General features: G+C 43.6%; 4 protein-coding genes across 7 annotated transcripts; 2 read left to right on the top strand and 2 right to left on the bottom strand.

Annotated features, from left to right (window-relative positions):
* Nucleotides 1-750: 750 nt before the first annotated feature.
* On the top strand, nt 751-4,290 carry LOC100273404 (uncharacterized). 3 transcript variants are annotated; one of them, XM_035964861.1, is made up of 5 exons: nt 751-966; nt 2,327-2,403; nt 2,501-2,894; nt 3,011-3,624; nt 3,888-4,290. In XM_035964861.1, the coding sequence occupies exons 2-5, from the start codon at nt 2,344-2,346 to the stop codon at nt 3,951-3,953; spliced, it is 1,134 nt and encodes a 377-aa protein (XP_035820754.1). In that variant the 5' UTR covers nt 751-966; nt 2,327-2,343; the 3' UTR covers nt 3,954-4,290. The 3 variants fall into 3 exon arrangements, with proteins under 3 accessions (XP_035820754.1, NP_001141313.1, XP_035820753.1); NM_001147841.1 differs by having other exon boundaries at nt 780-966; nt 2,340-2,403; nt 3,888-4,278; XM_035964860.1 differs by lacking the exon at nt 751-966 and adding an exon at nt 1,190-1,496 and having other exon boundaries at nt 2,340-2,403.
* A 1,379-nt stretch (nt 4,291-5,669) lies between these two features.
* Nucleotides 5,670-9,793, bottom strand: LOC542276 (ferredoxin 3). The gene is made up of 2 exons (NM_001349483.1): nt 9,511-9,793; nt 5,670-6,392 (listed from the first exon to the last, which is right to left on the bottom strand). The coding sequence occupies exon 2, from the start codon at nt 6,374-6,376 to the stop codon at nt 5,918-5,920; it is 459 nt and encodes a 152-aa protein (NP_001336412.1). The 5' UTR covers nt 6,377-6,392; nt 9,511-9,793; the 3' UTR covers nt 5,670-5,917.
* A 686-nt stretch (nt 9,794-10,479) lies between these two features.
* LOC100384139 (Galactose oxidase/kelch repeat superfamily protein) lies at nt 10,480-18,316 on the bottom strand. Of its 2 annotated transcripts, NM_001176719.1 has the most exon segments (17): nt 10,480-10,958; nt 11,076-11,168; nt 11,309-11,378; nt 11,927-12,030; nt 12,117-12,293; nt 12,372-12,466; nt 12,872-13,024; nt 14,236-14,320; nt 15,691-15,782; nt 16,260-16,316; nt 16,600-16,707; nt 16,924-16,979; nt 17,058-17,154; nt 17,262-17,290; nt 17,382-17,520; nt 17,754-17,851; nt 17,972-18,226. In NM_001176719.1, coding segments are annotated over 16 exon segments (1,503 nt in total). In that variant the 5' UTR covers nt 18,055-18,226; the 3' UTR covers nt 10,480-10,958; nt 11,076-11,108.
* Nucleotides 18,317-18,482: 166 nt separating this feature from the next.
* LOC100285710 (acyl-CoA binding protein) lies at nt 18,483-24,965 on the top strand. Its single transcript, NM_001370724.1, has 18 exons — nt 18,483-18,799; nt 19,018-19,088; nt 19,489-19,552; nt 19,664-19,735; nt 19,904-20,104; nt 20,186-20,263; nt 20,805-20,915; nt 21,003-21,069; nt 21,164-21,225; nt 21,866-22,005; nt 22,657-22,783; nt 22,864-22,978; nt 23,215-23,303; nt 23,389-23,472; nt 23,546-23,704; nt 23,893-24,048; nt 24,404-24,463; nt 24,557-24,965. The coding sequence occupies exons 1-18, from the start codon at nt 18,653-18,655 to the stop codon at nt 24,731-24,733; spliced, it is 1,980 nt and encodes a 659-aa protein (NP_001357653.1). The 5' UTR covers nt 18,483-18,652; the 3' UTR covers nt 24,734-24,965.
* Nucleotides 24,966-25,091: the final 126 nt, after the last annotated feature.

Genomic DNA, 25,091 nt, shown 5'->3' with positions numbered 1-25,091 from the left:
CAACCCCGGGTGCGCGGTCGGACCCAAAACACCGACAATTTGCACCTTCTAAAAATTCAAATCGTGATTAGGGATGTCAATGGATCGGGTTCGGGTGGAGCAAAAATCTGTCCACAATCACACCCGTAAAGTCTACCAAAATTTGCCCGCGATCGCACCCGCGGGTGTAATTCTAAACCCGCACCCAAACCCGTCGGGTTTCGGATAGGTTTCGGGTCACCCACAAGTTTTACTCAATATACACTTTTAAACAATAATTCAGCTATACACAATTAAATACTAACAATAATTGAGTTATATATATGGATTTTATGTCTTCTCATGTTTAACAGCAATAAACACTTCATGAATCATTAGCTAAGTTACTTATTAAAAATAATTACTATTGTATAATAATCATTATTGCATAAAATAATGAATAAACCAAATTTTGGTCACCTGTAGATTGAAATATAAACTTATATCCACACTTTCAAAACTTCGGATCAGGCGCAGGTTGCACTTATGGATCAAAATCTTAATCCATATCCGCACTCATCGTGTCAGGTCTGACTATTGGATTTCGAGTTTAAAGGTTAAATTGTCATCCCTAATCGTGATGACTTTACCCAAAACCGTTTGTACAGAAGCAAAAAAACGGCGGTCATTTTGGATGGTTTTCGCCTGAACTTTTTGGCTTTGCCCTCCGAGCCTCTTTTTTCTGCTATGACAACTGTCGCCGCGCACATAAATGAAACGGACGCCGTTCCTCTTCTCCCCTCTTCCATAGCATAGCAGAGCAGGCGCACGGCGCACCGCACACCTCACTGCCGCTCCCTTCTCGTCTCCTCTCCTCTCCTCTCCTCGGCGGATCCGGCACCGACCCACCGCCCCTCTGCTCGCTCCTTCCGCCGGAATCGCTGCTCCTCTCTGTGCTGTCGATTTGTGCGGCGACTGTTAGTTTGGTTCGGTCCCATCCTTCTGTTGGTAAGTGATACTACCATGCCCTGAGAGGAAGAGGTGCTTTTGCCTTTTGCTTTTTAGTTTTAGATTAGAGTTGTTTCATTTCAGTTGATCCTGCCCTGAGAGTGAGATTTTACCTTTCACTCTTAGTTTTAGATTATAGTTCGTTTCATTTCAGTTGATCTTGATCATACCTTGCCCTGAGAATGAGATTTATGTCCTAATATGCAGCAGTAATCTTGCTAGCTTGATCGGATCCTGTACTAACCAGTTCGTGTCAGCTAGTATTTTCCGCTCCTTTGATCAAGAGGGGGGAGGAGGCAGTGCTTCATGTGTCATACCCGGATAATCGGAAGCAGAAATGGATTTGATATGCGGTGGAGGCGCTTGTTACTAGTCCTGGGTGGCTAGATCTCATCTCATGGTTCTGGTTTCAAGTGGAAAGTCCGTTACTCGTGGGAAACGAATGACTCGCATAGTTTTTCGTTGGATGTTTTTGCTCATCGCGTGGATAGCCGTGGGCCCACAATAGTTTCTGTAAATCTTGAGGCCAGGTTGGTCTAGATCCCATCCAGTGATTATTGTGACCTTGTGCTTGGCAGCCTAACTAGGTGCTTACTGAGCTTTTATTGGGCGAACCTTACATAGCTTTTCCTAGCTAATAAAAATATGTATATTCATGTCAAATACTGCTAACCCGAGCCAGAATCTTTGTCAGGTTATCTTGGTCTAAACAGCTCAATCTTTCAACCAGCCAGCTATTGTTTTTCCCCCCCTTCCCTTTTGGCATAAACAATCCAGTTTATAATCTCTTGCTAGCTGGAATCGGAATGATGGGCGCCACTACTGACTTCTTGCTGGCACATGGACTTTAGGCTCCCATCGTCTACAGCTAAATGAAGTATCCAGCATAGGCTGGATGTGCAGCAGCAGCAATAATTCTGATCCAGTACAGCTTCTTCATTTTGTTAGGCTCAGTAGCACATGGGCGGGCAAGTGAGCATGTCTCTGCCTGACAGGACACCTTATGCCAGCTTATAGCTAGTATACAGAGCATAATTAATCCACTTTATGATTGATTCAGTGTTATATGCTTTTCCTTCAAAGTCGTTAGTCCTATTTACCAGCTGGTCCTTGTTCAGAGATTCATTGATGGTAATAATCTTGCTGCAACCTGAGTTCCTGACCTAGAGACAAGGCCTGCTAAATACAACCTTGCATTCCTTTTACTTGGCTATCACAAACTGCTCTTAGTTATCATTATGTGCCTGAAAACCATATGGCCTTTCTCTTATTAACTTAAATTTCCAAGCCATCTAGCATGAACTAGGTTAAAAAAATTGTGCTTTAACAAGTGAATATTTGAGATGGTCTCTGAATTCAGATTGTCTGTGCAGATCAATGGCTGACGGTGAGGATATCCAGCCACTTGTGTGTGACAATGGCACTGGAATGGTCAAGGTTCGATGCTCGTTCTATCTACCATGTTCATTCATTCATCTCTGAAACCTGTAAAGGCAGTTGTTGCAGAATGACCAGCCCATGCTTCTCTCTGCAGGCTGGCTTTGCTGGTGATGATGCGCCCAGAGCAGTGTTCCCTAGTATAGTCGGCCGCCCTCGGCACACGGGTGTGATGGTTGGAATGGGCCAGAAGGACGCCTATGTAGGTGACGAGGCACAGTCAAAAAGAGGTATCTTGACCTTGAAGTACCCCATTGAGCACGGTATCGTGAACAACTGGGATGATATGGAGAAAATCTGGCACCACACCTTCTACAATGAACTGCGTGTTGCTCCTGAAGAGCACCCAGTTCTGCTGACAGAAGCACCTCTGAACCCAAAGGCAAACAGAGAGAAGATGACCCAAATTATGTTCGAGACATTCAATGCACCAGCAATGTATGTTGCTATCCAAGCTGTCCTTTCCCTGTATGCCAGCGGTCGCACTACAGGCACGTGTCCACTTTCACCTCTTATTAAAGTTTTTCTAGGACAACGTCTCTGATTCTCGTCATTGGTGATCTGACGACACCATTCTACTACCTATGTCTCGGTACTCTGTGTGCAGGTATTGTGCTCGATTCTGGTGATGGTGTGACCCACACCGTGCCAATCTACGAGGGATACGCGCTCCCTCATGCCATTCTTAGGCTGGATCTTGCTGGCCGTGATCTGACTGACTGCCTAATGAAGATCCTCACGGAAAGGGGTTATTCCTTCACCACGACGGCAGAACGGGAAATCGTGAGAGACATAAAGGAGAAGCTGGCCTTTGTGGCCCTAGACTACGAGCAGGAGCTGGAGACCGCTAAGAGCAGCTCCTCCGTCGAGAAGAGCTACGAGCTGCCCGATGGGCAGGTCATCACGATCGGCGCGGAGAGGTTCAGATGCCCAGAGGTGCTTTTGCAGCCGTCGCTGATCGGGATGGAAGCTCCCGGCATCCACGAGACCACCTACAACTCGATCATGAAATGTGACGTTGATATCAGGAAGGACCTGTACGGGAACATCGTCCTCAGTGGAGGGACGACCATGTTCCCTGGCATCGCTGACAGGATGAGCAAGGAGATTACTGCCCTCGCGCCGAGCAGCATGAAGATCAAGGTCGTGGCGCCTCCTGAGAGAAAATACAGTGTTTGGATTGGTGGCTCGATCCTTGCGTCGCTCAGTACGTTCCAGCAGGTACTTATTAACATGACCCTATCGTCTTGCTGTAACACTTATGGTCTTACCATGGAGATTATATGCTTTCTTGGGTGCCTTATTGCTTTTATCATGTCTTCCTTTTTTAAGTGAAACCATCAATCAATCAAATCGACATGTGCACATGAACACATAACAATCATAAGTTGTCGCCGTAGGTCATGGATATGAACTGATCACTTTTAATGTTTACTGTTTCTTCACGGTATAGGCTTCTTACTCCAATAATTTTGCTGTTGCAGATGTGGATATCCAAGGATGAGTACGATGAGTCTGGCCCTGCTATCGTCCACCGAAAATGCTTCTGAGCTAGCTATCTGCCGCGCCTTTCATAGCGTGTCAAGCTGTTGAGATCTGCGTTGTTGAGTTGAGTGTCTCTATGGAGTATCACATACTTTCTGCATGAGGGGGGAAGAGTATACCCAACTAAGCGCATGCCTTTCGGATGCCCTGCTTCGTGATTCAGATGCTGCTTTCTTTCAAGTGATATGTCGATGTAGTGTGCGAGCAATGTATTTGGTTTGGCTACAGCTGTTCCTGTCGTCTGTGCGTAAAACATTAGCTATGTATCTATCCATATCTGCATATTTGAATGTATGGTCGTTTTCTCATATGGTGTCAAGTTAAAATTCTTATGTTCTCTTATTAAATTTTAGTTACCCATATGTGGCCATAATAGCCATGATATCTTGTGAAAGGGTCTTTAGCTGGGTTGGTTGGTTGGTCTAATAAGTATAATATTTTGTGAAAGGGGATTTAGCTGTGGTGGTTGGATGATCTGAATAACACTTCTCCTGTCCTGAGTTTAAAAATATCTTGTCTGTTATTCTAGGGACTTTTTTTTAATATAATACCAATGAGCTATCTTATGAGTTTGTTTTGCACAAAAAATGAATCAAATTTGACAAAAGTACTTAAGCAAAAATAGGAGAATTGCCGTCGTTAATAAGTTAGGCAGGACAGAGAGCCCGACAAGAGCCAAACACTAGAAGTACGCCAGTTCAAATCTGCTACTGCTATCTGCCACTATATGTGTACATTTGTGCTGTGCCTAATAGACCGGCCCAAAGCACACAATTTTTGGCACGACCCATATCTGGCACGGCCCAACCTAATTGTGGGCCTGGGTTGGCACGGCCCACATTGTAGGCCGTGCCTGGGCCTCAAGTCAAGCCCACGGGCCGGCCTGGCACGGCCATTTAACTAAGGCCCACCGAGACCCATTGAATATAGACTCAATATTTAACTAAGGTTCGTTAAAGCCCACATGACTAGCATAACTTGGAGAATCTAGATCTTCAATAAGCCATTGAGAACCAATACCTAGATATGGATAGTGAATAGTGATGATGATCATTGTATATGTATTATGTATGGATGTATAGTACTCAATTAAACACTAAACAGAGAACTGAATATTATTTGTGACCTAGTTGTAATATTTTTTCTTTCTGATCAAAGGTTTATAATGTGCATCCACAAAACATCTTAGTTTTATTTTGGTCATATATATATTTTATACTTTTTATTGATGTATTACTGTTGTATGTATATGGACCGGTCTGGCACATTAAGGTATTTTGGGCTATTTGGGCCGGCCTGGCACACATAACTAATTGTGGGCCGTGCCGTGGGCCGATGACTGGGCACACGTGCTGGCACAGCACGGCCCATAATTAGATATGTGCTTTTGTGGGCATGTGTCGTACCGGGCCAGGCCGGCCCACATGTATATCTGCCACCTACCTTACCAAGGCATTCGCTGTCAGAGATGACGCGAGCGAGCAAGCTGTTGCCTTCAGCATCCCCGCCTAACGAGAAATTCTAAGATTCCTGGCACACAAAACATGTCTTGGGTCGTTGTGGCTCAGCATGTCATGCATATTTTTGTTTCGTTCTCATTTCGTCCGCAGTTGCGCCTGCATCCAGACACCCTCCAATTTGGCAAAAACAAGTGTTTGGAAATAGAAGGATGCCAGCATGCCACAGTGGCATTCAGAATCAATAGCTTACAACATCACTTCTCCCAACATAACAAAAAGCCATGAAATTATACTATTATGGCATCACATCAGTTTTTTCTTTTTATTAATCAGCTAGTATATTCCCACGGACTCCGAACATAAACTAGCAGAACATAGAAGACAGCAACCACACAAGTTTGATGCCAAACAGTTCGCACAACGGGGTAGGGCGCGCAGATGGAGCTTTGCTTGACAAAGCACCACTCGAGAGCATTTTTGGTCCCTCGCCAAATTGAAAATCCCTAGCCCTAGTACAGGTCGCCTTCCTTGTGGGTGTGGATGACGCAGTCGGACTTTGGGTAGGAGACGCATGTCAGCACATAACCTTCCTCCTGCTGCCCGTCATCAAGGAAGGACCCATCCGACTGGTCAACCGAACCAGACTCGATTTTGCCGGCACAGGTGGAGCAAGCCCCAGCACGGCACGAGTATGGCAACTCCACACCGGCAGTCTCGGCTGCGTCAAGGATGTAGGCGTCGTCTGGAGCATCAAACTCGTGCTCTTCACCTTCAGGCCCGACAAGCTTCACCTTGTATACAGCCATGGCGGAGACATCCAGTTTCTTGGAGGTCTTCAGGCTTGGAACCTTCGTAACTTGGCTGAAGAAGCTTAGAGACGAAGGGCTCTTCACCGCTGTCTGGGAGGCCTGCGTTGTTCTAACATTGCCCAACAGCGTGCAGGAAGTAGCGAATGTGCTGGTCGACATATTGAATCCTGACAACCTTCAGATTCAAGTGGAGGAACATAGTCAGCTATCGATATCACCTAGGCCTAACTTAAGCAACAACTGAGGTATCACATTTTTCTTATCAAACACAAAGCAACGTATGAGACCAGGAAGCTATTCTCAGGCATCTACATATAAAAAAAAGTATCTTGCCACTTAGTAACAGGAAAAGCTTCAAATCATTGACACTGAAAGTCATACAAAATACCATTTTCAAACAAATTTCAGACACCGACATGAAAATTACCTAGATTCACAGAGCAACAGCCAATTTGTACCCACACCAAAATATGCGATAAAAGTCATGCTTCCTCTGCCACACCTCATAGAGGCACACAAGGGCTGCTGATGTATCCCAATGGTATCTCTACCAAGGAGGAGAATGGACACACGCCATCCATTATTCCCTCCATAAAAAGGACTAGGGTTAATCTTTGGAGCGGTATGAAAAAGGCAGGCATCGCTAATGCTCCCTGCCCTTCACTTGAAGCTCCAGGGAAACCAGTAAACCACACACATTTTCTTTTTATTTTATTTTTCTGCAGAACGTCATAGAACATTTTGCTTGATGATTTATTGTAAAATTCCCTGGGCAAGAAGTACCGAACTTAGTAACCAGGTTCCCGGATAGATGGGATCGAGGAACGGGAATGTGGTACACAGTACGCTACTAAAACTATGTTTTAACACTATGGGAACGAGATTGTTCCCACGTTCCTGGAACGGAACGAACGTTCCTGGAACGAGGAACGTGGCCATGTTCCCAGTTCCCGGTTACTGAGGTACCGAACTATAAGAGGTTCATTGAAAGACTCCCATAAATCCCAAATCGACCTCTTGGTCAGAAATCTCAACACCTCATAAGCTGGCTCCCTTTTTGTTCACTACGCACTGGTAATACAACTAACACAATTCATAGACACACGGGAGCTGCTGATATATCCCAATGGTGTCTTTACCAAGGAGGAGAATGGGCACATGCCTTCCATCCCCTACATGAGAAGGGATAGCATTAATCTGCGGAGCGGTATGAAAAAGGCAGGCATAGTGCTCCCCACCCTTCACTTGAAGCTCCATGGAAATCAGTAAGCCACAAATAGGTTCTTTCAAAAAAAAACAAAAACTGCAGAACTTCACAGAACAATCCTATAGATGATTTGACATAAAAATCCGCTGGACAAAAACAACTATATTCACTGAACACACGCACATCTAATGGGCTCCCATAAACCCCAAATTCAACTCCTGGACTTTCATAGACACAGACAGGGGCGGCTGATGTATCTCAATGGTAACTCAAGCAAGGAGAATGGGCACATGCTATCCATTCCACCCTCCATAAAAGGAGTAGGGTTAATCTCTGGAGCGGTATGAAAAGGGCAGGCATTGCTAATGCTCCCTGCCCTTCACTTGATGCTCCAGGGAAATCAGAAAACCACACACAGTTTCTTTTAATTTTATTTTTCCGCAGAACTTTATAGAACAGTTTGCTTGATGATTTATTGTAAAATTCCTGGGCAAGAAGTACGGAAGTAGAAAAGGTCCATTGAAAGGCTCCCACAAATCCCAAATCGACCTCTTGGTCAGAAATCTCAACAACTCATAAGCTGATTCCCTTTTTGTCCACTACGCACTGGTAATACTATTGACACAATTCATATAAACACACAGGGACTGCTGATATATCCCAATGGTATCTTTACCAAGGAGGAGAATGAGCACGCCTCATCCATTCCTCCATGACAAGGGGTAGCGTTAATCTGTGGAGCGGTATGAAAAAGGCAGGCATCGCTAATGCTCCCTGCCCTTCACTTGATGCTCCAGGGAAATCAGTAAACCACACACAGTTCCATTTTATCTTATTTTTCTGCAGAACTTTATAAAACAATTTGCTTGATGATTTATTGTAAAATTCCCTGGGCAAGAAGCACCGAACTAGAATAGATTCATTGAAAGGCTCCCATAAATCCCAAATCCGCCTCTTGGTCAGAAATCTCAACACCTCATAAACTGGCTCCCTTTGTTCACTACACATAGGTAATAGTACTACTAACACAATCCAAAGACACAAAGGCTGCTGATGTATCCCAATGGTATCTTTACGACTTTACCAAAAAGGAGAATGGGCACATGGCATCCATCCCCTCCATGAGAAGGAATAGAGTTAATCTGTCGAGCGGTATGAAAAAAGCAGGCATAGCTAGTGCTCCCCACCCTTCACTTGAAGCTCCATGGAAATCAGTAAGCCACCCATAGGTTTTAAAAAAAAAAGTCGGCAGAACTTCACAGAACAATCCTATAGATGATTTTCGTAAAAATCCGCTGGACAAGAACTACCATATTCACTGACCACGTGTACAGCTAACGGGCTCCCATAAACCCCACCTGGCCTTTTATAGACAGTAGACACAGACAGGGGCTGCTGATGTATCCCAATAGTATTTCTACCAAGGAGGAGAATGGGCACACGCCATCCATTCTTCCCTCCATAAAAAGTAGGGTTAATCTGTGGAGCGGTATGAAAAAGGCAGGCATCGCTAATGCTCCCCGCTCCTCACTCAGGCTCCAGGGGAATCGGGTAAACCAAACATCGGTAATTTATTTAGTTTTTTTTTCTGCCTGACTTCATAGAAGTAGAACAATCCGCTAGATGGTTCACTGCAAAAATTACCCGGACAAGGACCACCAAAGCAAGCGAGATTCACTGCACATGCACAGCTCTTAAACAGGTCCTTCCCAATCCCATGAACACTAAAACCACCACAGGATCGAGGATTCGAGGCGGTAATTACACGCGGAAATAACGGAAACCTGAAGTTACGCACGGACCAGCTCCGCCAGCAGTAATTCTCTTTGGTTTGGTTCTGAGTTCTTAGTCTTACTTAGGAATTCACGAAAACAAGGCAGGGAGAAAATAACGCGAGATCCCACCATCCATCCACTGGACTTAAGAGTCCCGAGATCGCCCCGCTAAGAAACCCGCGAAGGCGAGCAGGCAGACCAACACCCACACCACCTAGGGCCGGAGAGCAGAGAGAGAGAGAGAGAGAGAGAGAGAGAGAGATCCTACCACCCTACAGACAAAACCCACCAGCAAGGCAAGAGGCAGGTACCTCGCGGAGATCAGAGGCGGCGGCGGCGAACAAGGGTCCTGGTGCGGTGCTTCCCCTCTTCGCCTTGGCCCTCCTCGCTCGCGCCGCGTCGCTTTCCGTCACTCTCCCTTGCGTCGTGGAGACTAGGGAGAGGAGGCGAGGAGGAGAAGAGCCTCTGGGAGTGGGCGGCCGAGGCGGCGGCCGAGCCCTCGTTTTTAATGGGGCGCGGTCGGGTGGGATGGAATCCGGGTGCGGCCCCCCGCCCCGCCTGCCGGCCGGGTGGGGTTGGTGGTGGTTTCCAGTTTCGGCTGGCTCGCGTTTCCGATCGCATCGGAGAGGAGGAAGGTTCTGGAACTGCCCGGACGGACACCCGGTTCCACCTGGGCCTGGGACAGCGAGGACTAGGCCACGCTCACTTGGGCCTGACGAACCCTCGCCTGCGGACAGTACCCCGTGCCCGTGGTCTGGCATAGCTAGTTCAACCGAACCTAACTATTTTCACCTATATTTTTAAAAAGAAACTGGATTTATGGTAGTTCAACTGGATCTATTACTAACATGTCACCAAAGGCATGCGAAATGTACGGGGAGAGCCGGAACGCGTGATCGTGCGACACCGTAATGTTTTCTTACGGGGTTGTGCATCAATCTAGCTGTTCTTGTTCGGAAGTCCACTAGTGTCGTTCGATTGGAGAGCCGCAGACGGCATTTTCCACACCTTTGTTGTTGTTGTTCTATATGTACACGCATGGACAACGGCAACGAGCACATGCGTTTGAATGTGCGACCGGCGTGCAGGGGGCGCCTCGCCGCCTCCGTTTTCTTTTCCATATTTTTACAAATAATAATAATAATAATAATAAGCGTGTCGTTTTTAAAGGTCAACTAATCTTAAACGTGATCAAATATACACATAAAAGTACTAATATTTAATACGATCCAACAAATGTTAGATTTTTTTACTAAATCTAATCAAAGTTGAAACTGATTGACATCTGAAAAGGAGACGCCCATTATTTTTGAACAAAGGTAGTAAAATAAAATTGCAGTGCAGCGCCCTTTCGGTCAGAGGGAGTGCAATAGACTGGAAACATGTGCTGCTGACCCCCCAGGTTTCCAGCCTCACATCACACAAAACCCCGTTTTCTTGGAATTCCACGCGACCATGGGCGGCCTGCCAAGTTTGCCACGCCGCCCAGCTCCTCGCCTAAGCTAGGCCTAACCACGTGTGGATGGCCATGAGCCCATGACCATGACCCCATTCCAGCGCCCAGCCAGGCTGCACGAAATATGTGTGCGTCTGCGTCCAGTCCTCAAAAGAAAAAGGAATTCAGCTCAGTGCGCTATCGCTGCTACGACTATGACTTGCACTAACAGACCAACTGATGGCAAGGAATGGCTCCACGGGTGTGCTTTTGTCAGGCAGAAAGTTCTCCGCAAATTACATGGAGCAGAAGTTCTGTTAGGACCTGAAGCAAAGAGTGAAGATGACATGTGTGAGACCAAAAGCTGAAACAGTTCCGCACCGCAAGCAGAAAATGATGTCCTAACAGCCTAACACAGCGGTGACGCTCAAGAGCACATACCAAGCAGGAGGGCACAGCTTGCAAGACACCATCTCATGTTGAAAGCAGCCTTCCATACTCGCTCAACAGGACGGGAATGTCATCCATGCGCAACTGCGGTATATCACACATACAACATTGCGATAACTCATAAAGAGAATGAAAAAGAAGAGACTGCATTGTACACAGATATCCTCAATTGATTGTAGGTTGTTTGTGGTGGATGACTAAATTAAATTCCCTACTATCCATACCTGTGAAGCACTTTTTAGATGGAAAAAACGGAGAGCTTCCATTTCACGAAAAGCTGGCAATGAATTTCCCCTGTAGTTGTTGCAACAAGAAAATGAAATCCTATAGGTGCAGAAAGATTGCTAAAAGGTATTTTGCTTTAAGCCTTTAACGGACAAGTTCAAGATTGGATAATGAAGAGTGGCCATTTTCAGACATATCAAGCTCTGGCCATAACTACATTATCTGCACGTGCTCAATTTTTAACTAACAACCACAAAGATAACTGATGAGATGCCAATCGATATAAAAAAGGCCAAAAGCCATGGATGCGCAAGTTCCATGCCTCCATGGCCATGATAAAGTTGAATTGACATGACAAATTCACAACATTCGGTAGTGTAAAAATTCACAGTTACTTCTATCCACCCAAAATATCAAATGTGCATTCATTTCGAGCAGTTCAGGCTACCACATGACAAGAAAGAGCAATTCATGGACCAGAAGAGAAACTGTTACACATCATTATTCATTCAGTATCTAATAGACAGCTTCTAGATATATCATGTGGAGAGTGGATGATTAAGTCCGCAAATAGCAGATGTAGATTGTAGAGGGAAGACTGAAGAGTGAAACCATACGTATAGTGTCGCAAGATGAGGCGTTGATAGTCCCTCAGCAAAGGTCCTAGTTCCTGTAGTTGTAGTGAGCTTGCTGGAGAACTTTTCCAATGATCACGAAGTACCTTGACATCACACAAAAATCCCAAAATTCTCTCAGAAGCAAATACAGGTGAGTTACAATAACAGTGAGACATAACTGCGTAAGCACCTGAATTGATGCAACCTGGTCACTAGCTGGAAGCGATTGACCAGCAAGTCTAGATGACAATTCCACAAGTTCTTTATCATTGGCTTCGTCAACAAAACTTGCTGAAACTTCTTCAGAAAGTGCAATCCCCAGACGTTTGGCCAATTCTGTTATTGGATTTTCTAGAGCTTGTGACTCCTGCAAAACATATTTTAGAATTTATAGAATTTTCTAGCACCTGAAGCTTTCGAAGCGAACACACATGCAAGCATGTACCTTTAGGTTCAATAGCTGGTTATCATCAGTCACAGTGCTAGGTTTGCTGTTTGAATCGATGCTAGGAACTAAGTCTCGTTTCGCAATAGGATCGTCTGTACATAAAATGTGATGTGATTTAGAAAATAAAAAATGATCTCTCTGCCAAGCATGACAAAGAAAGGAAAAAAATCGAAGAACATTAGAGGAAGTTTACTGTTTTCTTTTTAAAAAACAACTCATTTCAGACTATATGGTAAATGAACCTGCATCGTAGGTGGTAAAGTTTCCTAATATACATCCAGTTAAGCAGCAAATTGTAGAACCAATTAGTCAAATGAGTTCATTTTTCTTGTGATCTTGGAAATTGACAAAACTCCTCAATTATCACTACTGAACCATGCATGGAAGTTTAAAGGGTATGACTGCGCGAAATTGAAGAATTTATGTGTCCCAGTAAACTCTACACAGCCCTCAAGATACCAAGCGTATAAGAATTTATGCGCATGAGATGATTATACCTTCAGGAACAAGCCACCACAAATCACCAAATGTATTCTTTCCATCAAAGCCACCAAATAAAAGAAATCGAGACCCTATGGAAGTTATGGAATGATATGCCCGAGGAGGAGGTGGTTCATTGCTTGTTGGTAAGCGCTTCCATTGAACAGATACTGTGAAGGATTGAAATATCAGCCAACAAAGATACACGTGCTGATTGAGCAAGTGTCATGAAAGGTAGGTCCACATTAAAACAAAGCAATGGATCATGGAGATGATACTAGCTGTCTGGACTGTGTTCAATATATCCACAATAACCTAGTTAGTCGTCGTTGAGTTGACAGTGCTAAGATCAGTAGTAGTTGCTGTGATCTTTTTGAGTTACAAGATTGGCCTTCCTTTTTTTCGAATGACGCAGGAGAGCTGCGTATCATTTCATTAAGCAAGGGAAAAAAACATGTGGGGGCCGAGGCCAACACCACACAGTCTCAGTCTTACAAACACAGGTGCGCCACACTCAGGAGGAAAAAACGACCTAAACACAACCAGGGGCGCTGCTCAAGAACCCAGCCCCACCAACCTCGCACACAGAAGATTGGCCTTCTGAGGCTATAGTATATGCAGCAAGTATAATATTAACACCTAATAGCCACATCATCAACTAATTCCAACACAGGATATAATGGATGTGGCTGACAATCATATTTAACGCCTTCCAAGTAGCTACAAAGATAACCCAAGAAATCCATGCACAGACTTATTTAACATTGATCATATGATGACGAATGCTTAAGCCATATCTACAGGATTAGCTTTAATCTTCTTGGTTAGTGTTATGATGTAAGCAGACTTACATGAGATGCATTAAGTTAAGCCATAAAAACACAGTAACTTTGGTAGAGTTCTTGATTGATGTTAGTATGTGATCCATAGTTGATACTACCTTATCTTAATCACAAGAAAAATGGGGTTGCATGGCAATGAGATGGCTTTTCAAAAGTGATTACATTTATAGGATGTAGTGATTAGTTTTGGAATAATCTTTGTTTTTGGATCTGTAGTAGCAAATCTTACTGGTTCGCTAAAGATACCAACTAATTATATTGCACAACTCAGTGTAAAGCAACCACATACATGCCCAAGCAGCACAAAATCTGCCAGTATCATAATTTCCTTCTTAAGGTTAGTTGTACAAGTTTTACTTGTGGGGTGACATTTTATGTTAATAGCAGGGAAACATTTTTTGTACTGAAGAAATAAAAACTGTTGGATCAAAGAAAAACCGTTAAGAGAATGCAGTGTTACCCACACAAGAAAGACGCACATATCCCAGTTCAGTAAATCTCTATACAAATAAAAAAAAGGAATTACATTCACATCTTACCCCTGTCTAAAATAATGCATTCATTATAGTACACATCATATCTACTTAGCCAACCACCAGTTCCATGTCCTCCAAACAGCAAGAGCTGACAAAAAAGATATATACATCTTCAGTTAACTGACCATGCAATCAAGACCTTTGCATGAAAAAAACTCAACAGAATCTAACTTCTGAATATATAAACTCGAGATCTGAAGCATGAACAATTTGAGGTTGCAAAGACTCCCAGTAAAGAATAAATAAAGACATTTTTTTAAATAAAAGATTACATCATTTCATTTATGCAGTTAATGACAAAGAAACTCTGATAAAGCTGTGCCTGAAATTTACTTTGATCACCAACCTAAGTTAATAGTTGATGCATTGTACATATTGACACTTCAGATCTTAAAACTAAAGACAAAACTCTACGTCTGGCAAGAAAGGGGCTGCCTCACCCTCATCTCTGTCCGTTGTGTGATCAGGAGGAAGAGACCCTAAACCATCTGTTAGTTTCCTGCGCCTTCTCACGTGACGTTTGGTTTCAGATTCTGAAAATTGTCCGTTTGCAGCACCTTGCTCCTAACCATGCGACCTCTTCCTTTGAAGTTTGGTGGGAAGGAGTTGTCGCGGTCCCGGGTGATCCAACGTATAAGGGGCTGTCAAAGGGCGTCAATTCTTTGATCATTCTTGGGGCTTGGGCCATTTGGAATCACCGCAACCGTTGTGTCTTCAATGGAGAGCAGCCTTGTTCTAGCATGGTCATCAAGTGGGTCAAGGAGGAGTCTCACAACTGGTGTAGGGCTGGAGCCAGTGGATTAGATAGCATCCTTTCCGCTCCAGCGCACTAATCGGCGACCTTCTGTTGTGGGTTTTTCATGGTCATGAGTGCAGTTGGTCATAATATCATTGTACTTCTAGCTATCCTAGAGTGTGTGTGGGTGTGTGGGTTTGTTTGGCTTTGTATGAGGTTTTCTATCCTCACCTTTTTTTTCCCTCTTAATATAATGATACGCAGCTCTCCTGCGTTTTCGAAAAAAAAAAGACAAAACTCTACAACAACAACAACAACATGGAGATGAAACCCAAAGACATAACTCTACAGAATATAAATATTTTTAGAGTAATGGCCGAAGGCATACCCAGGAGTCTATCTGTTAATCTATTAATCATAGCACGAAATAGACCCCTGGCCTCATTGGAAAGAGAGTTGGGACTAAACAAAGTGCCTACTGATGTATATTGTAGATCAGAATGCATAAAGGAGTTCTAAATATGCATCAATTAGTGCATATGATCTGTACAATATAGCAATGATAAGTAGTTAATATCTAGTACGGACATCCATCGGGGCCCAAGTTCCAACTTCCAAGTACTATGTTATATGAGATACCAGCTACAGAATACTTCATACTAGTGCACTGAGAGACAGAAAAAAAACGCCAAGTGTAAGCAAGGCGGGATCAAATTACATACATAAGGTCCACCAGATGTTACTGAATGACCGCATCGTGGTGAGGGAGATTGCCCTGGAAGTTTCAACTGTGTCCAACCTGGCGCCTCATTGTCTTCCAAAGTAGACAAAATTAGGTTCTAACTAACTTCTTACACCAATCGGCAAGTGCAATTCCATAATCCATACTAAAATACAAATGAATGCTGAGCTACATAGTTAAAACAGGATAAAGTTGGCAATGATACTTTTTAACTAGTATTAAATATATCAAATGGAGTGGGTGATTTTAGCTGTACTCATACTGATGAGCCATCGTCAACTACATGACTTCCAATAAAGCATGAGCAATCAAACAGGACAAGGAACATAACAGGGTATGCACCTTGGATTTAGTTCTAAATACTACAATAATAATAAAATATTGCACCACATTTGATCATGATCCACAATCATTCAAACAGGCTATTTCCAGGTGCAGTGTTAGTTCGGCTGGTGCCATCATCAACTGACCAAGCATAACAGGGTATGTGACATAGGATGCTTCTTTCTTTTAACTCAAACAGATTTCATACGAATAAATAGGAGATACCTTCTTCAGTAATACCCTTTAAAGCCCATAAATCACCCATTATTGGTCCTGCTCCACCTGTGTCAAAGAAGATATGAAGAAATTAGAAATACGGGTGTTGATGGCCAAAAGATTACGAATTAACTGACTAATCATTAGAAAGTAGAAACCACCACCACACAATCACGCTACAAATTCTCATAAGGAAAACAGCTTGGTTTCCGCAAGACAATCCACATGAAAATCATTAGTTAGTGCTTTTAGATTTAAAAAAAAATGGTCAGCAGATTTACTTTCACAAAACGAATCGTAAAACAGAATCTTTGAGGAACCCACAAAAAAATCAAGAAATAACAATCACCTCTGCCTCCAAATATAAGGAGTCTCTTCTCAATCATGGTTGCCGAATGCCCACATCTTGGAGGTGGCACAGATCCAGTAACAGCTAATTCTGTCCACTCCAGTGACACTACAATAGATTATGCAAGAAATCAGCTCTCTACATTTTCCTTGCCATCTTTAGGGTTAGTTTGGCAACTCCATTTTCCCAAGGGATTCCTATTTTCCCAAGGAAAAATGAACTAATTTGTCTTGGTAAAATGAAAATCCCTTGGGAAAATGGGGTTGCCAAACTAGCCCTTAAGAGAAAAAACTCAATAACTGGATAAAGAAGTAGTTTGCCTACTTGTGTCCATGATGTATACATCTGAAAGCCATTTTTTGCCATCCCATCCACCATACCTGAATAAAGATAGAGCGTTCTTCAAAAGTAATAGTACAAAAAGTATCACAGGGATGTGCATATCAAATAATGCTTACATAACAATCTTTCTGTTTCCTATGGCTGAAGCAGCAGCAAACTCTCGTGGTGACGGTAAATCACCAAAGCCAGTCATCTCCGACCATTGCCATAAGTCTGAATGTACAGAAGTATCATGAATGTAGCAGCAACCCCTAGAACAAGTGCAAACAGAACCAGAGAAGGGGGCTTTGAAAATTTGATGATGAAACATAGACGCTTACCAGTGTCTAGCATCCAGAAATCACCTAAACTGTGAGATAAACACCATATTGTTAGTAACATATAGGAAACTGTTTATGTAAGCTACCAAGTTCTGCTGGATAAGCTAGTGGACTGCATACCGCTTGCCCCCAGATCGGCCACCAAAGATGAACATGTTGCAGTCAATGACAACAGCTATGTGAAAAGCCCTTGGGCTTGGGCCGGCCTGCCCATCCGACCCATTACCAGTGCACTCAGGTGTGTACCATAGCTTATTCTCTGCAACATAAGTTGCATCCAGAAGTTTGTAAGGCCAAGCTCTTTCTTCCTTCCAATGCATATGCTCCATCAGCCCATCCATAACAATCTCAAGCATGTAAATGCAATCTACGTCCCTCAATCTAATAACCCTTAAGATGAGTTGCAGCGTGTGCACAAATTGCTCGAAGACGTGGGCAGGCAAATTGGCACGACAAGCGAACAGTCGGAGAATTGGAGAGGAATTATATTACCGACGTCGTAGACGGAAACATCAGCGAGGAAGCGCTTGTCGGCGAATCCTCCGAAGACGACCACCTTGGACTTGCCAATGATAACCGCAGTGTGCCCGCTGCACGAAATCGCAAAATCGTGAGGTTGTTACTTTGTTAGAGGGGTAGGGTGAGACTCCAGTCCAGGACGGGATCGAGGCGGCGCCGGCGGCGAGGAGGAGGAGGAGCTGGATGGATACCTGCGGGGGGCGGGACGGTCGCCCCCGAAGTCGGAGGAGTCGGCCCTCACCCAGTGCATCTGCTTCGGTTGCAGCTGCTGCATCCTTTCCCTCGTCTCCTTGTCCTCGCTCCAGCTCCCCAGTCTACGCGCCTCTCTTCGTGAAGGAAGTGGACACGGCTGCGACCGGGAGGATGAGCCCTGTACCGGCGGCTGGATGGCGGCCGGGGGCGGCGAGCGGTGGACGGCGGGGAGTCTGGCAGGTGGGGGAGAGGGGATCGGACGAAGCAGAGAAGTCAGAGCAGGAGGATGGAAACAGTAGCGCCCCACGGTCGGCCCAAACGAAACGACCACGACCGGGAGACACACGCGCGACTCTATTACCACGTCACTGGGCCCCTACATAGGCCCACCTGTCAATGGCACGTGGCGGCTCCCGTCAGCAGCTGCCTTCCGTGTCTCCCTTCCATTCTACGGCCACCTCGGCAGGGAGCGTTAAAAGCGTCGCCCGCGAAGAACGTGGGCCAGCGTCGGCTCGCCGTCTCCCTCCCTCCTTCCAGATCTCGGCGCGAGTTCACCCTTCAGATTTCCATTTCCAACACGACGGCGAAGAAGAGCTGCGATCCGGAGGAGTAAACCCTACCCGCCGGTTGCCCGGTGCGCGGGCGAGATCCGGGCGGAGATCTAGGGCGCGGCGCCGGCCATGGCGAGCTCCGGACTCGCTTACCCCGACCGCTTCTACGCTGCCGCGGCTTACGCTGGGTTCGGAGCCGGCGGGGCCACCTCCTCCGCAGCTATCTCCCGCTTCCAGAACGACGTCGCCCTCCTCCTCTACGGCCTGCACCAGCAGGTGACGCGTCGGCCAGTGTCAGTGTGCTTTTGCTGATTTTGTCGATTGATTCGGGCCTGGGGGTGAAATTGCGTGGATCTTGCGTGAGATAGCCTGAGTTTGTGGTGTTTGTTGGGATTAAATTGTGTCGTAAGTTTGCTCTTCGTCCCTCGGGAGAGATTTCGTTTGGTTAACGATCGCCAATTCGGTTGGTGATTTTTGGTCTCTTTTTGATGCAGGCCACGGTTGGGCCATGCAATGTGCCCAAGCCAAGGGCGTGGAACCCCGTGGAGCAGAGCAAATGGACTAGGTTAGTACCAGTGGAAACTGCGCTCAAACTTCACGTTGCCACAGTCACAGTACAATCCAACTTCTGTGCAGTTTCTTCTCTACCAATGGTGAAAAAGTGAAACCTCAGTGGTTTTCGTAAAACTTGAATTGTGTGTCTACACGTTAGCAGGGAGTTGAGTAGTTCATTCTCATGTACTGTCGGCTTATTTTATTGTTAGCCCAAATTTGAAATGTGATTTCGTCCCCAGCCAAAAGATAGAAAATGTTATGCCGATGCTACAATGACCACAATACTCATGTAATTTAGATTATGGACTCAGGCTGGAGAGCTGCCAGTGGGAAATACCCAGAAAATACCACACATTGAAGTGCGTGTTCTGAAAGTGATACTTATCGATTATATCATTTTGTCTTTTTAGCTGGCATGGGCTTGGAAGCATGCCTTCAGCGGAGGCGATGCGTCTTTTTGTCAAAATCCTAGAGGTATGAACGATTATGTGATATTGTTCATTGTGTGCGATAACAATAAAGACTTTTAGTCCTAAGGAAGTCGTGACTGTGCAAATGGATTTGATAGATGTATTATTCTGGCAGGAAGAAGATCCTGGATGGTACTCTAGGGTCCCTGAGTTCAACCCTGAGCCTGTTGTAGATATTCAGATGCATGTAAGTCACACTATTGTTCCTTTTTTTACCTAGACAAACCTAGAGAACTAGACACTATTGGTCCTATGATCTTATCATTTGGTGCACCATCCCAATGTCTAGTTCTCTAGTTTTTTTCCTTAGCAGGTTTATCAAATTATCCATCTGTGTTTCTTTTTGCTATATTAGAAACCAAAAGACGAGCCACAAAGTGTACCGGCTTCAACAAATGGAACATCAATTTCAGAACCAAAAATCATTTCTGAAAATGGAAGTTCTGTGGAGACTCAGGACAAAGATGTTATTCTGGAAGGCCTTAGTACTGTTATTTCTCATGATGAGTGGACTCCATTATCTGTCAGTGGTCTCCGTCCGAAGCCTCGTTATGAGGTGCACCAGATACTTCATTCCTTTTCTATTGTTTTTCTCTATTTACTTTTGTAGCACTAATGAGAATTTTGATTTCTGTAGCATGGAGCAACTGTGTTGCAAAATAAGATGTATATATTTGGTGGAAACCATAATGGACGTTACCTTAGTGACCTTCAGGTACGTGAAGTTGACTAAAACAATACCTAACACCATATGTATGCATCCTAAGTTGTTAGTGTTAGCTATGACTTGGAAGCATGTGACTCTGTAAGTATATGCTGTTCTATTGCTTTTGATCAAACCATCTTTAAACAGACTGCCTTGTTGCATACACTCTCTGGGTTAATTGTCCATTTGTATTCATGATCCTTAACCTTGATCTTTTGCCTGATATTGGTATGATGTCAAAGTGTATTTCTTGCCACAATTGATTCTTCAATGTGCAAAGAGATAACTGTTATTTCCCCAGGATAACTGCAAACAAATCTATATATTTTTTTGGAAATTTCCTGCACTCTAATTATCATGCTAATATGGTAGCATTTTCTTAGCCAAAATTGTTAAAGATAATATTAGGAGCGAGAAAAGGAGTTTCGATCGGAGGAAAACAAATTCATTTAAGTGCACTGGCAATTCAAATGTCACCTGAAAGCAGTCCAGCATTAAACCAGTACTGTTGACCTAATGAATGGATTTTCTTTTCCATAAACCAAAATAGGCTTTGGATCTGAAGAGTTTGATCTGGTCCAAGGTTGATACCAAATTTCAAGCAGAACCTGCTGACTCCACTATAACCACACAAATTGCTCCATGTGCTGGTCATTCTTTGGTAAACTTCTGCACAACTGTTGCATAATCATTTATCTTGAAGCCAGTAGTTATGACAGTTGCCTTCTTATTCTGTACCATCTTTTAGATTTCTTGGGGTAACAAATTTTTATCTATTGCTGGGCATACAAAAGATCCATCTGAAGGCATTACAGGTTTCATAAAAATCAGTTTCAATCTATTTTGGTACATTTTCTACTTATTATGCATTAATTAGTTCTACTGCTGTTTCTGGTGGTTTTATTGTAGTGAAGGAATTTGATCCGCATACTTGTACCTGGTCAATTGTCAAGACTTATGGGAAACCACCGGTAATCATTTTTCTTTAATCGGTTATTGTAACTCTGGACCAACAGGGTCAATTCTCGTTATGATTTCTTTTGTTCCACTATTCTTATGTTTGAGCATGTCCATCTTTGTTTTGGTGCACTTGCTTAGATGGTTTCTTCTATAGTTCTACATGTACTTGATTTTAGCAACAATTAAAAACTCGGCCGGTAGGAGAAAGACCGCCCCCACGATATTATATTAAGAAGCTCAATCCGAGCTCCGACCGAGAAAGATCATGAAAACCGGTCATGAAAACTGGTCCCCCGTGCAGTATGAGGGTCCGCCTCCTATAGGTCAGATCTTTACTCGTGCTTTGAGCCCTCACATCCCCTACACGAGAATCCGCTCACATAGGTCAGTCCATCTCGTGTGCACACATACGAGGAACCAACGGGTGACCTTTTTTAACCCCAACCTGAAATTCGCTCCCACTGGGATTCGAACTTAGGACCTAAGGAGTGCTACTCAAACCACCTAACCAACTCAACTAGATGCTCTTTCGCTATTTTGAAATGACTATTAAAGAAATAGTGCCACATAACATTGCTCAATTGGTTTGGTATTAGTTACGAGTTATATGCAGGAAAGTGCATTTGCTTATGTATGTTTCATCTGCTGCAGGTGTCTCGTGGAGGTCAAACAGTGACTCTTGTTGGAACGACACTAGTTTTGTTTGGTGGTGAAGATGCAAAACGGTGTCTCTTGAATGACTTGCACATCCTTGATCTTGAAACCATGACATGGGATGATGTGGATGCAATGTAAGTACTGCAACCTTGATGACCCTTAATGCACAGTTGTTCACCTAGTGAGAAGAAAAAGAAAAGTGATGTTAACTTCATGTATTGTTGCTATGTGCTTAAAATATTACTTTCAGAAGTTCCTGGATTTGATTAGCACACTGGCCCCCAACATAATTGGGATGCATGTTAACTGTCACACATATATGGTAGAGTTAAGAGGCTTTCTTTGGTTAACGAGATGTTTTTTCTGGCCATCTAGGACTAGGAAATCCTAGGTTAACACTTCTCAGTAATTTCTCTTCAACATAGTTTACACCACTTTGCTGCTATAGAGTTTTGCAGTTTGACCCGATTGATTCTTAACCGATGGAAGTGTTATAGTGTTTACTAGCATAAAAGGGGAAATGAATGTAGATAGCACCATAGCCTTAAATTTCATAGTAAAAGGGAGCATGTTTCTAAACTTCCATAACGGAGGTGTAATATGTGTTCTCCATGTAAAAATTTCATCGAACTCTACTGTAGTAACATATATACATGGATTGTGGGATAATCTCATTAGCTCAGTTCATGCACATGTTCTGAAAACAGAGTGATCTTCTTTGAAGCTGAACATTGTATTACTATATTTTGAATTTAGCTCATCACGGTGTTGGTTATGTGTTTTAGAGGCAACCCTCCTTCTCCAAGGTCAGATCATGCTGCTGCTTGCCATGCTGACCGCTATCTTTTAATTTTTGGTGGGGGGTCTCATGCAACATGTTTCAATGACCTACATGTCCTTGATTTGCAGACGGTACAAACTTTTGTCTTCCTGAAACTCCAATGTTTTTTGTGCTATCTTTGACTACTAAATGTTATTGTTGGAAATTACAGATGGAATGGTCAAGACCCAAACAACAAGGCCTGACTCCAAGCCCAAGAGCTGGACATGCAGGTGCAACTGTCGGTGAGAACTGGTACATAGTTGGGGGTGGCAATAATAAAAGTGGTAAGATGTCTTAACTTGCTATGTGAACATGCTTGCCGATAACTACTGTGTGGTCATATTTGTGTGAACATGTTACTAGCACACTTTGCCTCCTGATAGCTTGTACCATTGTGACCTTGTTTGGATTTGTTGGGATTCCACCCAATGTCAAACATACCCAAACAGTGACCCGTTATCTTTTTCTTCGTATTTCTATGTCAAGCACTTAAGCATAACTCATACACTTGCCTCTACAGGTGTTTCTGAAACACTAGTGCTCAATATGTCAACTCTGACATGGTCAGTTGTTAGCACTGTGGAAGGACGTGTTCCTCTTGCCAGTGAGGTATATCTCTTGAGCGGTTGAGCAGCATTCCAGTTGTTAAGATGATTTTACTTGGCTGCTAATATTTGAAACTTGGTATTTCTAGGGCATGACTTTAGTGCATAGCAATTACAATGGTTATGATTATCTCGTCTCTTTTGGAGGATACAATGGACGATACAGCAACGAGGTAATTGGCATTCAAAGCTTATTTTCATTAGTGGATATAACTTCTACCAACATCTTTTCTCTATGATGAACAGGTTTACACTCTTAAACTCAGCCTCAAATCAGATTCACAGCCAATTGTAGAAGAAGAAACTGTCTCAGATACTATATCTAGGGTCAGAGAACCTGAGACCGAAATTTCTCAAGATGGGAGGATACGCGAGATTGCCATGGACAGTGCCGATTCAGACCTGGTAATTTCCTGCTCCGGATACTTTTCCTTATTAACAATAGAAATTCTGCAAGGAAGTTAATGCAGCTAATAGTGGTAATTTGTCTGTTACAAAGTTCATGATGCTGGTTGCTCTTACCAATGATGATGATCCAAGTTACATGATGCTCACAAGATCTTTATTTTGCCTTGTGCTGTGCTGAATTCTAGAATAACAGAAATGATGAAGCAAGTGAACAGCTTGTAGCAGATCTTAAAGCTCAGAAAGAGGAACTAGAAGCAACAATTAACAGGGAACAGCTGCAAACTGTGCAACTTAAAGAAGACATTGCTCAAGCAGAGACCAGAAATGCAGAGCTGACAAAGGCGAGTTCTCTTACCTTGTTTTTACTAGTTTTTCTTATTTTCTTTAATCATGCACATTCATTTAAGCCTCTAATAATTAACCTTATCTTCAATATACTACACCTGCCATGCCATCTTTAGAACTATCCTGTGTTCAGGTCAAGCATTGGCTGTGTTGAATGTTATTGTTTATATGGGTTATTCATTGCTAAATAAATGATGTTAACATGATGTGCGATATCATTTTATTGTGACATGCTGGCATATTGAACGCAATCTGAGCAAATTGATTTCTCAGCTGCTGTGCACTGTTCAAATATTGTTTCTCCGCTGATATTTGATCTAATATATAACCTTCTCCATTTACGTTGTATAGGAACTTCAAGCTGTCCGTGGCCAACTTGCTTCTGAGCAATCAAGATGTTTCAAACTTGAGGTACATGCTAGCGTTTTGTTCCACCAATCCTACAAATAACATCACTGTGTTATACTGCTCTGATCATACTTGATTTCCAAAATGCCGCCTCAGGTTGACGTTGCGGAACTTCGACAAAAGCTTCAGAGTATGGACGCCCTGGAAAAGGAGGTCGAGCTGCTTCGGCGACAGAAAGCCGCTTCGGAGCAAGCGGCGCTGGACGCAAAGCAGAGGCAAGGTTCGGGTGGTATGTGGGGTTGGCTCGCTGGAAGCCCGCCACCATCACAGTAGTTCGTACAGGCCGTGGTTCATATATTTTACTTGTAACATTACATATCATTTGACATTTGTCTACATTTTTTTTTTGTCACATGGCATTCGTGTTTCGTTTTGACCACACAAAGAACAACGTGCTCTGGCGAGAGTTATATTGTGCTCATAGAGAATCGTTAGGTTGCCCCCTCACAATCACTCAAATGTATCATTAGGTTTTAACAATGTACTGATCATGTATGAACTTCCATTTGACGTTGTGCTGGTTGCCTATAGGTAGTTTATTTTTCAAGGTTGCCTTGTTTTTTTTTCGTGAATCTGTTGTTGACGTGCAAATCTGCTTCTAAATCCTCGCTCGTTCGTATCCGCACGGCAG

Source organism: Zea mays, chromosome 1, assembly GCF_902167145.1.
Source record: "Zea mays cultivar B73 chromosome 1, Zm-B73-REFERENCE-NAM-5.0, whole genome shotgun sequence".
Classification (NCBI taxonomy): domain Eukaryota; kingdom Viridiplantae; phylum Streptophyta; class Magnoliopsida; order Poales; family Poaceae; genus Zea; species Zea mays.
Note: the sequence above shows the minus strand (reverse complement) of the source record. Positions and strands in the feature narration are given on the sequence as shown.